The sequence below is a fragment of the Macaca mulatta genome, chromosome 13 (assembly GCF_049350105.2).
Source record: "Macaca mulatta isolate MMU2019108-1 chromosome 13, T2T-MMU8v2.0, whole genome shotgun sequence".
Classification (NCBI taxonomy): Eukaryota; Metazoa; Chordata; class Mammalia; order Primates; family Cercopithecidae; genus Macaca; species Macaca mulatta.
The window spans coordinates 70715840-70732574 of NC_133418.1; the positions used below are offsets into that span (position 1 = coordinate 70715840).

General features: G+C 36.3%; 1 protein-coding gene and 1 long non-coding RNA gene across 4 annotated transcripts in view; one reads left to right on the plus strand and one right to left on the minus strand.

Moving 5' to 3' along the window:
* PSME4 (proteasome activator subunit 4) overlaps positions 1-16735 on the plus strand; it is a 107075-nt gene that overhangs the window by 23604 nt on the left and 66736 nt on the right. For all 3 annotated transcript variants that reach the window (XM_015112361.3, XM_077959617.1, XM_077959618.1), the window contains exons 4-10: positions 7110-7154; positions 9897-10046; positions 10609-10672; positions 11291-11365; positions 12743-12865; positions 14696-14788; positions 15415-15680. In XM_015112361.3, coding sequence (XP_014967847.1) covers positions 7110-7154; positions 9897-10046; positions 10609-10672; positions 11291-11365; positions 12743-12865; positions 14696-14788; positions 15415-15680 — 816 coding nt within the window. The remainder of the gene's footprint in view (positions 1-7109; positions 7155-9896; positions 10047-10608; positions 10673-11290; positions 11366-12742; positions 12866-14695; positions 14789-15414; positions 15681-16735) is intronic.
* The window catches only part of LOC144333772 (uncharacterized), a 28479-nt gene continuing 23153 nt past the window's right edge, over positions 11410-16735 (minus strand). The window contains exon 3 of the long non-coding RNA XR_013402777.1: positions 11410-11530. This is a non-coding gene — a long non-coding RNA (uncharacterized LOC144333772). The remainder of the gene's footprint in view (positions 11531-16735) is intronic.

The window sequence follows — 16735 nt, forward strand, 5'->3', positions numbered from 1 at the left end:
CTCCCTTCCTCTCTACATTCCTTCCTTCCTTCCTTTTTCAGGGTTGCTCTGTTGCCCAGGCTGGAGTGCAGTGGCAAGATCTTGCATCACCACAGCCTTGACCTCCTGGGCTCAAGCAGTCTTCCCGCCTCAGCCTCCTGAGAAGCTGGGACCACAGGCATGTGCCACCATGCCCGGCTAATTTTTAAAACTTTTTATTTGTAGAGACGGGGTCTCACTGTGTTGCCCAGGTTAGTCTTGAACTCCTGGGCTCAGGAGATCCTCCTGCTTTGGCCTCCCAAAGTGCTGGGATTACAGGCTTGAGCCACTACATCCAGCCCCAATATTTATTAAGAAAACTCAGAATTGAATACAAAAGCTTTGTTTGTAAAGATTCCTTTTGGGTGTTATTTTTGCCACAGGGACCGTGATCTATACTGGTTTGACTGAGTCTTCTTTAAATGAGAGGTCAGGGAATTTCTTACTGGCTTCACCATTTCAGATGAGATTGGGCACATTCAGGGTGTTAATGGCCATAGACAGGCCTCACCATTTCATAGATCTCAGGGACCTTTGAACTGTGTTCAGATCAGTTATCCTTCTGAGGTTTTTCTTGCTGATAATTTTGGCTGCTTCTGAAAGTATTTTGTAAATGAAAGGAGGAGATAAGGCAGTTTCTTCAGTGATACCCTGTTCTTTAGTATGCCCTCTTATTCGCTGCTTTATAACCAAGCGTCCTACTTTCCTGCCTTAAAGGTCTACCTTTGCAAAGGCACGTGCTGCTTTTAAAGTCCTGTGTGGTCATTAATAAATATCCATGGCTTTCCTCTTCAGTGATAAGAGCTGTTTGTCTGGAAATTTTCTATTAATATTGGTCAGTCAGTGCTTATTGATTATGTTTACCATGTCTCTTCCTAAAGTGTCACATCATCCTTGTCCTTAAAAGTTTTACCGTGACTATTCTTGATCTTTTGAAGACACGTTGTGACTGAAACACGGCACTGACTCTCAACTCTTAACAGACTCAGCATTTCATTGTGTAATTGTAATTATTCTAAAATAAAATTTATAAATCATATAACCAACCTATACTCATTACCTACACTGTGACAATTTTGAATTTTTTCATCTTAGATATATTCTGCCACATTTTGAAACAGTTTTGTCGGCTGACTACATGTGTTCATACTATTTTTAGAATGCTATTTTTATAATCAAAAGTGAAAGATTGCTTAATTTGTTAACTGTCTTTCAAATTTTAAACTTATGTGCCTTATGTTTTTGTCCTTATTGAAATTGCTGCTTAGGGTGGTGGCATGTATTTCAACATGATTTTAAAAGCTAGTTCTATTGTTTGAAGCAAAGATTATCAACTTCCCTCTCTTCCCTTCCTCTTTACCTTTTCCATCCTCTCTCCATCCCTTTTTGTATCCTTGTTTCCCTCTTTTCTTTTCTTCCTTACTTCCTCCTTCTAGCTTTCTGTCTGTCTTTTTGCCTCTAGGGCAAAAGACCCTTTTTAGTCTCTGTATCCCCATCTCAGTCTACTTTTTACTGGAGAAAGAATTGGTAGTGTTTTTTATGCAATAGAAGAAGTAAAACTGGAAAGGAGATGAGTGTGAACTAATTGTTAGTGATATAAGAATTATTATTTACTTTATAAATGAAGCTTTTGAATCTTATGGACATGGTTTTATTTTATAAAACAATATCCCATACACTTACTTTGTTTTTTTTTTTTTTTTTTTTGAGACGGAGTCTCGCTCTGTCTCCCGGGCTGGAGTTGCAGTGGCCGGATCTCAGCTCACTGCAAGCTCCGCCTCCCAGGTTCACGCCATTCTCCTGCCTCAGCCTCCCGAGTAGCTGGGACTACAGGCGCCGCCACCTCGCCCAGCTAGTTTTTTGTATTTTTTAGTAGAGACGGGGTTTCACCATGTTCACCAGGTTGGTCTCGATCTCCTGACCTCGTGATCCACCCGTCTCGGCCTCCCAAAGTGCTAGGATTACAGGCTTGAGCCACCGCGCCCGGCCCCATACACTTACTTTGACTAGCATATTGCAAGTTATATCATAGGCAACACACTAATGGTGTTGCTCCTCACAAAATGTGGGAGAATTATGCATAGATCGCTTTTACAAATGGGCACAAACAATTCATATTTCAATTGCTATGTGTATACATTTATTTAGTATTATTACCACTAATTTGGTTTTTGTGGGTGGTTATAAAGGTTTTCATATTTGCATCATGAGTAGCTTGGGCCTACATAACTTGTTTACTACTTTTTAAAATTTATTTTTAAAAGTATCTATTCTCTTTTACATGTATTGTTCTAAGGGTATCATATAGTATTATATTTTCATTTTTTTCATATTAATCTGCCTCTGGAGAAATTTGATATTTTCTTTTTCTGGTATTTGTTTATGGCATTTGTTTCTCTATTGAGTCATTAAAGAGCTATTTGAATTGGTGCTCTTTAAGATACAGTTAAATCCTTTGTCCTCAGCTCCCCACACTCACCACATGGAAACGACATTTTCCAGACCTCTGTTTGGGGTTTCTTGGCACATGTGGCCATACTTAGGAGTTTAAATTACTACCAGCAGCTCATGGATGATCTCTAGCTACAAAATTTAATATGATAATCAAATGATGAGAAGAATTTCTCCTAAAACCTGTTGAAATTTAAAAGATTTTATGGTTGTAAACCATGATTATTAATATGGTATTTACAATTATTTTTTAATGTATTTGAAGACCATCCTATTTATTTTTAAAAATATTCTTTTGTTTGGAAATTTAAAATTTTAGCAAAATTCGGCTGGGTATGGTGGCTCACGCCTGTAATCCTAGCACTTTGGGAGGCTGAGGTAGATGGATCACCTGAGTTCGGGAGTTCAAGACCAGCCTGGCCAACATGGTGAAACCCCATCTCTACTAAAAATACAAAAATTAGCCTAGTGTGATGGCGCATGCCTGTAATCCCAGCTACCCAGGAGGCTGAGGCGGGAGAATCGCTGGAACCCGGGAGGCAGAGGCTGCGTTGAGCTAAGATCATCCCACTGTACTCCAGCCTGGGCGACAGAGCCAGACTCCCATCTCAAAAAGAAAATTTTTTTACCAGATTTTATTAATGTTTTGGATAGTGTTTCTCACAAAAGTTGTTTCTGTGCTACAATGTTCTTTCTTTAAAAACTGATCTTTTAAAAGCAAATTTAAAAAATAGTTCAAGTTCAAGTTGATCAGGCTTATTGTCATTTAAAACAATTATGCATGCTCTTTTTATGTGAGTGGTAAGAGTTATTACAATTTCTTAACACTTGCCATAAAGGTATACTTTTTAAAAGTAATTTTAATGAAAAGTCAATGCTAATGCACATCAGTAAGGATAATGTTGTACTTACTATTTATACTTTTTTTTTTTTTGAGATGGAGTTTTTTTTGCTCTTGTTGCCCAGGCTGGAGTGCAGTGGCACAATCTGGGCTCACTGCAACCTCTGCCTCCCAGGTTCAAGTGATTTTCCTGCCTCAGCCTCCTGAGTAGCTGGGATTACAGGTGTGCACCACCAAATCCAGCTAATTTTTTGTATTTGTAGTAGAGATGGGGTTTCATCATGTTGGCCAGGCTGGTCTTGAACACCTGACCACAGGTGTGAGCCACCGCACCTGGCCTATTTATACCTTTCTTTATGGTGAAATTATCTTGGCCCTAATTTTGAGTGAAGTGGCTATGAAAAATGACTACTTACTAGTTTAACTGAGCAATATTAGATTTTGAAGATTAGATATGAGATGGATAATGTCTAACTTACGGTGGATTTGTTTGGATTTAGAGAAGGCAAGTAAAACTAGATGAGTGTTTGGCACAGGTTTAAGAAAAACAAATACTGTATAAGCAGTTACCATTAAATTATGAAGGGATGAAGTCAGATATACAGAATAGTCCATCGTTACAGTTAACCAGTTCGTTTATGAAAAAGCAAATATTATTCTGAAGTTAAATTTTAGTTCAAGAACTGTCAAGTGAAGCTGCAAGTACTTCTGGCTATGAGCAGTCTAGTTTACTCTCATCTTCAGTATTTCATTTGCTATACTTTTCCCTGGTTTAGAAGTGAATATTGTCCTGATAAGGCCAAGGAGGCAGGAGGCATAAACCTCCAAGTTTATATGAGTTCACTGTCTCAGTAACTGGAGGCTAAGACTATTGGTTTTCCTCAGGCTTATCTGCTAATATTTAACATTTACTTTATTAATGGCATCATAAGGAAATTAAGGTCCAGAGAGGAAAATTCACACAGAATCATTGGTTGAAACTGGAACAAGAGCTTAAGAACTGGGACAAGGACTCACTTTCTACCCTTAATAATAGGGTGACAGTTGGGGAGGAGTTTCCTATTTTGTTGTGATTTCCTGAAGTCATAAATTAGTAGCTACTCAGAGGCAGTAGAATCAATGTAAGAGCAAAATAAGCACAAAATTTTAATTTTTAAGGAAATTGAGGATACAATTTATTATGGCTAAGTATGAAATAATAGATAACATTTATTATCCTTAATTCTGGGCCATATACCTGCATTCTATACATTATCTCATTTATTTTTGTAACAGCTTTATGAGAGGTAGGTATTATTGCTCATATTGATGAGAAAACAGCTATAATACAACTAGGAAGTAGCAGAACTGATACTCAAATTCAGATCCGTCTGACTCTAAGCCCAAACTGTAAACCATTATATGCTCTACTGTGGCTTTCTTTTTCAACCTAACATATATTTTTCAACCTAACGTATCTTTTTAAAGAGGAAAGGGTATAAGAAAACCCATCCAAAGCTTAGTCACTCTGTAGATCCCTTTTGATTTAAAAAAAAGAAAAAAGTGTTTTGAATTGTTATCAGTTTAATATTATACATTTCCAACAGTTGGAAAGTATTTAGTGATTATTCACTCCCTCTAAAAATTAGTGAAATGTAGTCTAGTAGCATCTAGCCTTAACCTTTTATTTTATTTTTAAACAGAAACATTGTTCCTTTCATCTTGAGAGATTACAAGAATCACAAAAGGTCACTATACAGATATCACAGGTTAGAGAGATTGTACCCTTTTCTGGATAAACATCATAAATCCAATGGTACAGGCCTTATGTATAAGAAGGGGTTGAAATTGACTTTATTTCGAGTAACTAAATTGCATTCCCACATACCCTAATCCTCTAATAAGTGAAGTGACTCTATCAAGTGTTATAATTAACTTCCTATTCTTCTGAAGCGTGAAGGGAACCGGAGAAAACATGTAGCTTTGCAGCCTTTTATGACTTGCTTTCTAGAATCATTTATGACATTATGCGAAAGTATGTTGGTATAGCAAAGGTCCTAAGTGAAAACAGCAGGTTTTCTGTGTAGCGCAGAACCAATAAAATAAATGTAATGTTAATGAGAACACGAACATTAGGACTGATAGAATTGTGGATCTTATGCTCATTTTCATGGATAAACAGTTTACAATTTTAGAATTACCTTTTAAAAATCTGCATTTAAATTGAGCAATTTAGTTTAAAACTAGATGACTCTTACTTAGCTGTTAATTCTATACTTTGTTGCTAAATGGGATTCTTCGATCTAAACTAAAAGAAGACCCAAGATCTGTCCTTTTTGTTACTCTGATATAAAATGTTTATTATTATAAATCAATAGACAGAAAAGTATAAATATATGTGAGCAGATGGCCTTTTTATAAGCACTTTGGAAATGCCCAGAAATAAAAATCACAGCCGTGGTCTTCAGGGAGCTTTAAACATGGTTGGATAGAAGTTTGCCCTGTTTTTTTTTTTTTTTGCTGGGCAAACTTAAATGTTCTCTGAACTGTGTTTTTGAAATGCTTAGCCTTTTTATAAGAAAAAGAAGAACCTCCCTCTCCTGACCAGAGACAGTGCTTATTGATGGCCCTTTGGCCATGTATTTTTTTTTTTTAATTTTAGAAGTCATCTCGTGAGTTGTAACCTAGTTGCCTCTTCAGTTAATTTTTCTCTGAGTAGTTTTGAAATTAAAGAGGATTTCTACTGCTCCAAGTAATGAGATTATAGTTTTCCTTTCTTGGTTATATAATATATTGATTATTTTTGATGAGTTTGCTTTCTGTTACTCCTTGGAATTTCTTTGCAGATTAGTTCCTAAACTTTCAGAGAAGTTGGGTAGACTTCTGGACTTAAGAATTTCAGAAAGCTTAATAAGAAAGTATCAGGTGGAGACATTGCCTGAAAGTTACTCCTTTCCCATATATGTATATATACATTTTTTTGAGATTTGGGAATTTTATTTTTACTTGTACATATCATACTGTAAGTAGTCACCCATGTATTTTTAAATTCCAGCTCAAAATTACCTAGTGCTCCATTGTTTGTATTGTTTGTTTGCATTTGACTGCTTGACTATGATCTAGTAAATATTTAAATATTCCATTCTGGTCATGTGTTTAAACCAGTACACGTTGGCCTTTTTATTAAAAAAGAAATGTTGATTATAAATTCATACATACATTTTTATGTTGGTCTCCCGTATTCACTTGAGGCAACTACACGTTGTAAAGTAAGTTATAATTTTTAATGTTACTGGACTAACTTTATAAGTATCTGCTCAAAGAGATGCTATTGTTCTTTTTGATAATTGTTGCTGGCCGTGAAGTGCCTTGGAGGGTTATCGAACTCATGAATTGGTTGTGAAAGCTAATTCCTGATGGAAACACCCAGATTTTGGTCTGTCTGCTGCTTGTGTTTTGATGTAAAAGTATTTTAGTAAAAATTATTTGAAGTGTTAAGCCACTGTGTTGATAAGTATGGTGTATGGTCATTGCTGCCTACCTTGTAAAGACTGAAAACAATTTGTTCTTTTCCCAGTGTAACATTTTTTCCCTTTAGTTCATACCAGAGACAACGAAATGAGGGCAAAGGAAAGAGTAGATTAGGGAGTTTAAGTAGTGAATCCTTGTAGGTGTGTCTGTATGAAAGGGAAGGCTTAGTTATTACATATAAACAAATAATATCTGAATGTATGAGCTTATCTCAGAGGTATTTATTAATTGAATTAGATGTGTTCTTAAAATATACCAATCTAATTATCAAATGGCTTTCCCCCCCCAGTTCTGTAGAAAATATTCTCAAAACACTCGTGAAAAGCTGCCGACCGTAAGTAGCTTCTCAATTTATAAAGCCTCTTGTTGTTTCTGTGGGCATTTCCACATCTTTAGTATGGTTTGAAGAGGAAATGAAAAGTATAAATCGTTCCTGACCTTGTGATGTTAGTCACTGAGCACAACATACCATTTCCAGTTTGTGAACTGAACTTCTCAGATTTCATTTAGAAATTTAGAAATTTTAAAGTCATCCATTGTAAAGTAAGAATACCGTATTTTACATAAAATCATCTTTATTTGGAAGCATTTCCTAGAGTATTGTTGTTATTCAGATAAAAAATGAGTAATGCCAATAAGGTGGTTCATAACTTTTTTTGTCAACTATGTTCTGTAGAATATTTAAATATCCCATATTCTTTTCTTTTTATTTCAATATTTTTTGTAGAGAGTGGGACCTTGCTGTGTTGCCCAGGCTGGTCTTGAACCCCTGGCCTCAAGGAGTCCTCTCACCTTGGCATCCCAAAACATTGGGATTATAGGCGTGAGCCACCACTCCCTGCCAGTTATCCTATATTCATATGATTAAAGATAAATGTGAATAAAATTTAATTTTAATTTTTTTGGTTATCTTTAATTTTTTTTTTTTTTTTTGAGACGGAGTCTCGCTCTGTCGCCCAGGCTGGAGTGCAGTGGCGTGATCTGGGGTCACTGCAAGCTCCGCTTCCCAGGTTCACACCATTCTCCTGCCCCAGTCTCTTGAGTAGCTGGGACTACAGGCGCCCGCCACCTCGCCCGGCTAATTTTTTGTATTTTTAGTAGAGACGGGGTTTCACCGTGTTAACCAGGATGGTCTCGATCTCCTGACCTCGTGATCCACCCGCCTTGGCCTCCCAAAGTGCTGGGATTACAGGCGCGAGCCACCGTGCCCGGCCGATTATCTTTAATTTTAATTAAAGCTCAATTTTATGTACTTGAACTTTTTTTTGTTGTTATCAAGTTATTCTAAGACTGTTTAGATGGTATGGAATCAGTGAATCCTTTTTGATGAAAAGCCATGTATTATATGCTTGTAATATTCATCTTAAATACATATTTAATAAACCAGATATTTATTGCTGACCTTCTGTATTACTCAATGTTGGGCAAATGTATTTGCGGAATATGAGATATCTGTCTCTCAAGCGACGTAAGATTCACCCTGAGTCATAAGCACCAATGAACAGTGTCATTTTATGTGAGGCAGTTACCCTCTTGGCCTGTGTTTCCTCACTGGAAACTAGATTATCACTTCAATACTTACTGGCTCATAGGTAATTCATAGAACTCCAAGTTTTCATTTTGGATTACAGTGTTAACAGTTGACTCAGAAAACTTACTAAGGGGAATTGATCCTTGATATGTGAGATCTTTGAAGGTGGAGCATAGTTTGTTTTTGGTTTTTTTAAAATTCCAATCTGTTACACAAGGACCTGACACATAAATGCTTTGTGAACTCAACAGAAGTATTCTTAGAAATATAATCTTATTTTTCACATAGAAGATTGCAGTATTATTTTAATTAACACAAGTATATGAAGATATCATAGGATTAATAATACGATGTGTGGGCCAAGCCTATAAGTCTATTTGAAAAAGTTTTCCAACTTATTTGGAAAGAATCAGAATTTTTCATATGCTGTTTGTATTTTAAAGCTCTTAAGGCTGGATGCGGTGGTGCTCTCCTGTAGTACCAGCTACTTGGGAGGCTGAGGTGGGAGGATCACTTCAGTTTAAGAGTTTGGGTCCAGCCTAGGCAACATAGTAAGACTCTGTCTTTAGAAAAAAGAAAAATGCCTGTTAAGATGTATTTAGCCGTTATACATGTATCCTCTTTATTTACCTTTGTTTTGTGTATATACGCACACTTTGGATTTTAATTTTGTAAATCTACTCCAGGGTCACTCCTGCCCGTTTCCTACAGTTATGGAATATCACAGCCTGTAGACCAGATCATCTAGTCCTCTTGTATAGGGGAGGACTCTGTGTTCCAAGGAAGGTCAATGGTTTATTCAACATGCCTAGAGATTGCTGGGCTGATGTTCTCTTTCTTATCTACTGGTAATCCTTTTCCTATTTAGACTAGATTCTTTATGACAGGATTTTTTTTCAATTGCTGTTACATAGCACAAAGGAAGTAAAACAAAAACCCTGTTTACTTTTGTAGGTTACTTGAGTGACTCATATTTTATCTGAGTTTTGTCAACTTTATAGTGTTTAGAAAAATTCCCTTAGACAAGAGGAGAATTTACTTTATGCCAAGTATAATGGGGAATTTTATTTTATTTTATTTTATTTATTTATTTTTTTGAGACGAGTCTCACTCTTGCCCAGGCTGGAGCGCAATGGTGCAGTCTTGGCTCACTGCAGCCTCTATCTCCTGGGCTCTAGTGATCTCCCAACCCCAGTTTTCTGAGTAGCTGGGACTACAGGTGTGTGCTGCCATCATGTCTGGCTAATTTTTTGTAAAGACTGAGTTTTGCCATTTTGCCCAAGCCGGTCTTGAACTCCTGGGCTCAGGTGATCCATCGACCTTGGCTTCCCAAAGTTCTGGAACTACAGGCATGAACACCTCGCCCAAATGGGGAATTTATTTTAGTATTGTGAAAATGTGTGTTAGTTTGGACATTTGTATACTGTGTTACATCCTATGATATATATTCTCCTCCTCTCCCGGCCTTTTGGTAAGTTATATATATTGCTGTTGTAGAGCTTTTAGCCAATAATCAGATACATGAAAACCTTCTTTTTTTATTAGGTATTTTCCAGCAGATGCCACAGCTGAGATGCTAGAAGAATGGCGACCTTTAATGTGCCCTTTTGATGTAACCATGCAAAAGGCCATCACTTACTTTGAAATATTTCTTCCTACCTCCCTTCCTCCAGAACTTCATCATAAAGGTTTTAAGTAAGTATATGCATATCTTGACAAATTCTAAAAATACAGCAGGAAATACACATATAGAAACTAGTAAAGCAATAACAAGTAGAAAAATTGTTTTTGCAAACTCAGCCATTATTGTACTTCAAGTTTATTATACTTGAAGTGTGTTAAGGCTAAAACGGTTATAAGATTGAAAGTAAAGAGATGACACCCAAATAAGATGAGGGCTTTAATTTAAGAAATTAAGAGAAAGAAAGAATTGCCAGAAGGGGTAATAAAAGGAAAACAGATAAAAGGAGAAAGTCAGGGAAAAGGAAGTAGAAAATTGAAAGCAATTGTTAAATAAGAATGGACAGTACTTAGTAATGAAGCAGAAGTTTAATTTGTGAGATCAGATTTCTTAAATCATGAAAGGAATATTCAGACAAAAACTCCATTATTTTATTAAGTTTATAACTTCAGTATTATTTTTTTCTAGTTATGTAGTTATCAGTAACAATAATAGATTATAAAAAATACAAAGGATACCTGGCATTGAACTACTTTAAAGTCACTTGCTATTCATAACAACATTTTTCTTTTTTAGACTTTGGTTTGATGAATTAATTGGCCTTTGGGTTTCGGTGCAAAATCTCCCACAGTGGGAGGGGGTAAGTATACCTTTTTTCCCCTATAGTTTTGTTTTTCTTTTCTTTTCTTTCCCCACCCCCCCCCCATACTTTTTAAATTTGGAAATAAATATTAATAGATCATTTGGTAAGTAACTTGAAGTTCCTTAGGATTGGCTGTTAGCCCTGTTATGATCAGTTCCTTCTCAATTTTATATTATTTTATTTGTTGTATTCTAACAAAAGTATACATTTATTTTGGTTTTATCAGTATTTAGGAGTATACACATGTATTGTAAAATGCATGAAATGTAAGATCCTGTTGTTTGTTTTCTTTGGTACCTGTACTGTCATGGTGCTGGATGTATAGTGGATATTTTCAGCATATTTGTTGGATTAAACTTTTCTATATTCATTGTGGATGGTGCTTTGTCATTTTACTTTTTAGGAGCATTTTAACTGCAGCTGATTTTAAATGTGTGACGTGAATCAATTTACATTTGGAGGTTTTTTTTAAAAAAAAAAAACTAAGTCATAAACTATTTAAATTGATTGCACTAATGATTGCTGAAAAGAACAAATGGAGGAGGGGTGTGACTATGACACTTAAACAACAACAACAACAAATGTATTAACTTTGTCCTTTTTGTTTACTTTCAGCAACTAGTAAATCTCTTTGCTCGATTGGCTACAGATAATATAGGGTACATAGATTGGGATCCATATGTACCAAAGGTAATTAACATTTTGGGGGAAAGCCAGTCATGATGGTAGGCACCTGTAATCCCAGCTGCTTAGGAGGCTGAGGTAGGAGAATCGCTTGAACCCAGGAGATTGAGGTTGCAGTGAGCCAAGATCGCACTACTGCACTCCAGCCTGGGTGACAGAACTAGACTCTGTCTGGGGAAAAAAAAGAACATTTTGAACATAAATACAATAGCGCCGACAACAATTCTATGTTATAAAGGAGAAATGTTTTTTCTATGCCAATTCCAAGTGGCACATAAAATTTTCTTTGATCATTAGTAAACACATATACAAATGATTTACAGGGCTGGGTCCAATTACCTTTTCTAAAGGTAATTAGACCACATGAAGGTATCATAGATGTGTTTTCTTATGCAGGATATGAACTATGAGTATCAAAAGTAATTTGGAAAGTACTAAGTATATTATCAAGAGCATCGTACATTTGTACCTTCCAATGCATTTTGTGTATCGTATTTGGTTGCTCCTCTGCAGTGTTGCCCACTTTTTAGGTCACATTATATATTTTCCTATAGTAAATAAAGCTAGATATTCCAGGTGTATCTTCAGTATTATTTCACCTGCAGTAGAATAACCTGTGGAGCTGCAGTAGGGCTGGGTGATTCTGATGCACACACTTACATTAGAGCAAAGCTGGGGAGCAGCTGAATGCAAGTGCTCTGTTTGCTTTTGCTTGTGATGTCTTCCTCTCTTGTTTGGCCATTAGAAACTAATTGAGGAAGAGAAATCGTTTCTCCTCACCTTTGGGCCCCTACCTATTGGTAATGATAGATTTGGAATATAAATTTAATTTTATTATAATATAGTTGTTAAGTGATTGACTAAAATACAAATTCTTAGGGAAAAATCAAATCACCAAATACAAATTCTTAGGGAAAAATCAAATCACATAAAATTTTGAAAGGGAAAGCAATCTGCTAGAAGATACTTGCATTTAGGTTGGTGCTGTTGTGCATGCTTGACATGGAATAGGAGCTTAGGAAAAACTATTCGTGCATTTGGGACAAGAAAGGAGTCAAAATATTTCATGTTTAGTCACAGTATGTGTGTTTTTGCCTTTTTATATTTAGCCATAAATAATCACATTTTGTCTGTTCTTTGGATGCATGGACACAACTGCTTTATGTCCTTGTGCCTGTGACCTCAGAGTGTCATACAGCACATCTGTTGATATTTATATGTAATTTTTAAAGAGTAAAGCAAGTTACCAAATACTATGTAATTTCACTTAAAAACCCTTGTGATAAAATGAGAATATCTTCAGTAACACTAATATACAGCACTTACTAAAGAATTATTTTGATACCTGCAAATATCCTTAATTATTGTTTTTTCTTTTAAAAGATATTTACAAGAATTCTGAGAAGCTTGAACCTCCCAGTGGGAAGCAGTCAAGTGTTAGTCCCAAGATTTTTAACAAATGCTTATGATATTGGACATGCTGTAATATGGATCACCGCCATGATGGTTTGTAATACATTATATTTGTTTTCTATAGTTTACCCCTATTTCGTGTTAACTTTACAAAAATTCTGGATAGTCACAGAAGTTGATAACAGTGGCTTGGTTGGTGACGTGATTCTTGGATATTTTCTGATGTCGCAAGCTCATGTTTATCAAATCCAGAATATAGTGGTACCATTTTGAAATCTCCCTAACCAATAGACATTATAAATAGAGTCCTAAATCTAGAGTTTTGAGGGATTTGCAGTGTCTCACATTTTTACTGTCCGGGAACCAGACTTGTAACCCAAAAGACTTTCCCAGGGTAGGATTACAACTCGGGATTTGCGTGTGCTTAGACTCCATTACTTACTCACTGCTAATGTTCACATGAAACATTATATTGAACATAAAGCTTACTAACAAAGTAATCTTTGTGAAGGGAGAGATGTGAAGGATTATTTTGTTGACATCATTAAAGGAAAGTGAAGACATATTCACAAGCTTAGATTTCAGTGTCATCTTTCAAATAATATTAGGATAACTTTCTATTATAATTTTCTAGCTTATCATTCATATATTGCTTCTGCAACTATTTCTTCGTATTCCATTTTACACATTAGCTTGTTCCTGTGGAAAAGCCAATTTTTTTAATGTAAAAGTTTACTTCTTAAATTTCATTGTAAGAAAAACAAATTTAAGCCCCCTTTGTTTTTGCCATTTTATTGTTAAACAGAAAAATCCCATTTTTCTTAATTGGTAGGAGCAAACACTGAAGGATGTTTACTATCTTACATATGCAGTGAGTTGACACTGGATTTTTGGGGGCTACAGAATTGGATAGTGATTAGTATTAGTTATTGTTTGAATGAGTTTTGCTCTGCTTTCTCACACAGTTCTCACTGGCAGCTTCATTTTGTGTTAAGTGTGAAAATATGGCCAAGTGCCATGGCTCACGCCTGTAATCCTAGCACTTTGGGAAGCCAAGATGGGAGGATAGCTTGAGCCCGGGAGTTTGAGACCAGCCTGGACAACATGGCGAGACCCTGTACAAAAAAAACAAAAGTAAAGTAAAAGTAAGCATGGGCATGATACCACGTGCCTGTGGTACTAGCTCCTCAGCAGGCTGAGGTGGGAGGATCGCTTGAGCCTAGGAGATTGAGGGCTGCAGTGAGCCGTGTTTGTGCCACTGCACTGCACCCTGGGCAACAGAGGGAAGCCCTATTTTTTTTTTTTTGAGACAGAGTCTTGCTCTATCACCCAGGCTGGAGAGCAGTGGGGCAATCTCGGCTCACTGCAACCTCCACCTTCTGGGTTCAAGCGATTCTCCTGCCACAGCTTCCAAAGTATTTGGGACTACAGGCACCTGCCACCAGGCCTGGCTAATTTTTGTATTTTTAGTAGAGACAGGGTTTCCCTGTGCTGGCAAGGCTGGTCTCGAACTCCTGACCTCAAGTGACCTGCCTGCCTCAGCCTTACATCAGGTTTTTTATGCCTGATGTTAGCATTCTTGGTAATTTTAAGATGATAATCTTAGTGATAAATTTTAGTATCCAGGTTATTTGCTACAGAACAGTAAAATACACTGTTTGCTATCCCAAGTTGACAGGTATTTTTTTAGTTTTTTATGTTGGTTCAAGTAAGCTGCCCTTATTTGTAGTAGAATATTTTGAGTTGATTTGCATGAAGTTCATCAGGGAATTGTTTTTGACTCTTATTTAAAGGTAGAATTGATTTTTGTCATCAAGTTGACTATAAACTGCATTAGTGATTTACATATAGGCTTGGGCCTGTTGACCTCTGTTTTTACATTATGATATGGGTACTGACATTTTTACTTTTTTATCTGGACAGGGTGGACCAAGTAAGCTAGTGCAAAAACACTTAGCTGGTTTGTTTAACAGCATCACATCTTTTTACCATCCTTCAAATAATGGGCGCTGGCTGGTGAGTAACTTCATTTTGCATTATAGGGCTTGGAATTTTAAAGATATAGTCATCCTTGACTATTGCCTATTGTGTGACCTATAATACATTTTCTGTCCTTCATAGCCTTAGCTATATGTAAATGCTTACATTTAAATTAAATTACTGTGTTGTAGAGCATATAAATTAAATAAGACAATATCGGTGTGGTAACTGTTGACAACATGCCTCAGTTTTGCAAAAAAATGGTAACAAAAATGGCTTAGAAGCATGGAACCATCTTTTCAGTTTTATCTTGTTACCTGTTTTTGTTGTTTTTTTAAGTTGGCCAGTTAAAATGGCTTTCATGTAATGGAAAATTTATGTGCTAGCAATTTTTTAGACTGGAATTTGAAACTCATTTTCATTAATTATTAGGAATAATAGGAATTTATGATAATAGGAATAAATAGGAATAAAAGGAATAATAATTAGGAATAATTAATTGGTAACTTTTAATTCTGTCTAGTTATGCTGTGCAATTCTTTGTAATAAGATAATAAGAACTGTTATTTTAAAAATCTTTTCTCAAGAAGCTAGAGAGCAACTATGAATATCTATGTGGGAAAGTAGACCCTACTTAGAACTTTTTGCTTCTGTGTCCCCAGAACAAGTTAATGAAACTACTTCAGCGGCTGCCAAACAGTATTGTTAGAAGATTGCATCGTGAAAGATACAAGAAGCCCTCTTGGTTAACTCCTGTGCCTGATAGCCACAAGCTTACTGATCAAGATGTTACAGACTTTGTACAATGCATTATTCAGCCTGTCCTCTTGGCTATGTTTAGCAAAACTGGTAGTTTAGAAGCAGCCCAGGCTTTGCAGAATCTTGCACTCATGAGACCTGAATTAGTAATACCCCCTGTACTTGAAAGGTAAGTGGTGAGTGGGAGTCTGAGCCATAGCTAGGTTTTTCTTTTGGTCTGTTCAGCTTGATTCTCTTTTCTCCTCTGTGGCTTCTTAGAGGAGAAGCAGGACATTTTAATGTAATGATTGGTAACTTGATAAAGGTTTATTGGAAAGAAAAAAATTGAAATGGGTAACACATCTTTTGGGTTATTCACACATTTTAGTTACCAAAATTTTGTGCTTATGAATTAAGATCTGGCCTTTTTTTTAAGATCAAAATGTTGAGTGTCACTAAGGATTGAGAACATGGTAGTGAAAGTGGTTTTTGGATTTCTTTCTTAGAATCAGTGATAGAGAAGAAAATTGTATTTGTTATTTTCATGTATTATATCAGGTGTGTTGTTTTTACAGAGTAAATTTTATTTTATTCATTTTGGTTTGTGTGTTGAAATGGTAAGGAAAACTCTTTACTTACCTAGCGACTGTCACAGAATAGGCGTGATGTACTTACAAAGAGAGAGACAGCTACTTTTTTTTTTTTTTTGAGATGGAATTTTGCATTAGTCCCCCAGGCTGGAGTGCAAATCTTGGCTCACTGCAGCCTCTGCCTTCCGGGTTCAAGGATTCCCCTGCCTAAGCCTCCTGAGTAGCTGGGATCACAGGCGCCCGCCACCACACCCAGCTAATTTTTGTATTTTTAGTAGAGACAGGGTTTCACCATGTTGGCCAGGCTGGTCTGGAATTCCTGACCTTAGGTGATCCACTCTCCTTGGCCTCCCAAAGTGCTGGGATTGCAGGTGTGAGCCACTGCATCCGACCTACTCTTAATTTTTTGAGAGCAATTTTTAAAGTAATTTGTTCAAGAGTAAATTACTTAAGCTTTCTGTTGTACCTCTGCTTCCTCTACTGACTGAACTTAAGCTTTATGATCTCTCTCTAAATGTTTTTGTCAAATATAGAGGAGGAATGTTAGTTTTTAGAACCTAGAAGGATCTATCCATTGAGTTCCATAAAAATTTGTCCAAGGTCCCTAGTGGCAGAATTCAAACTATAGCCTATTTCCTGTCTTATTGTTGAGACA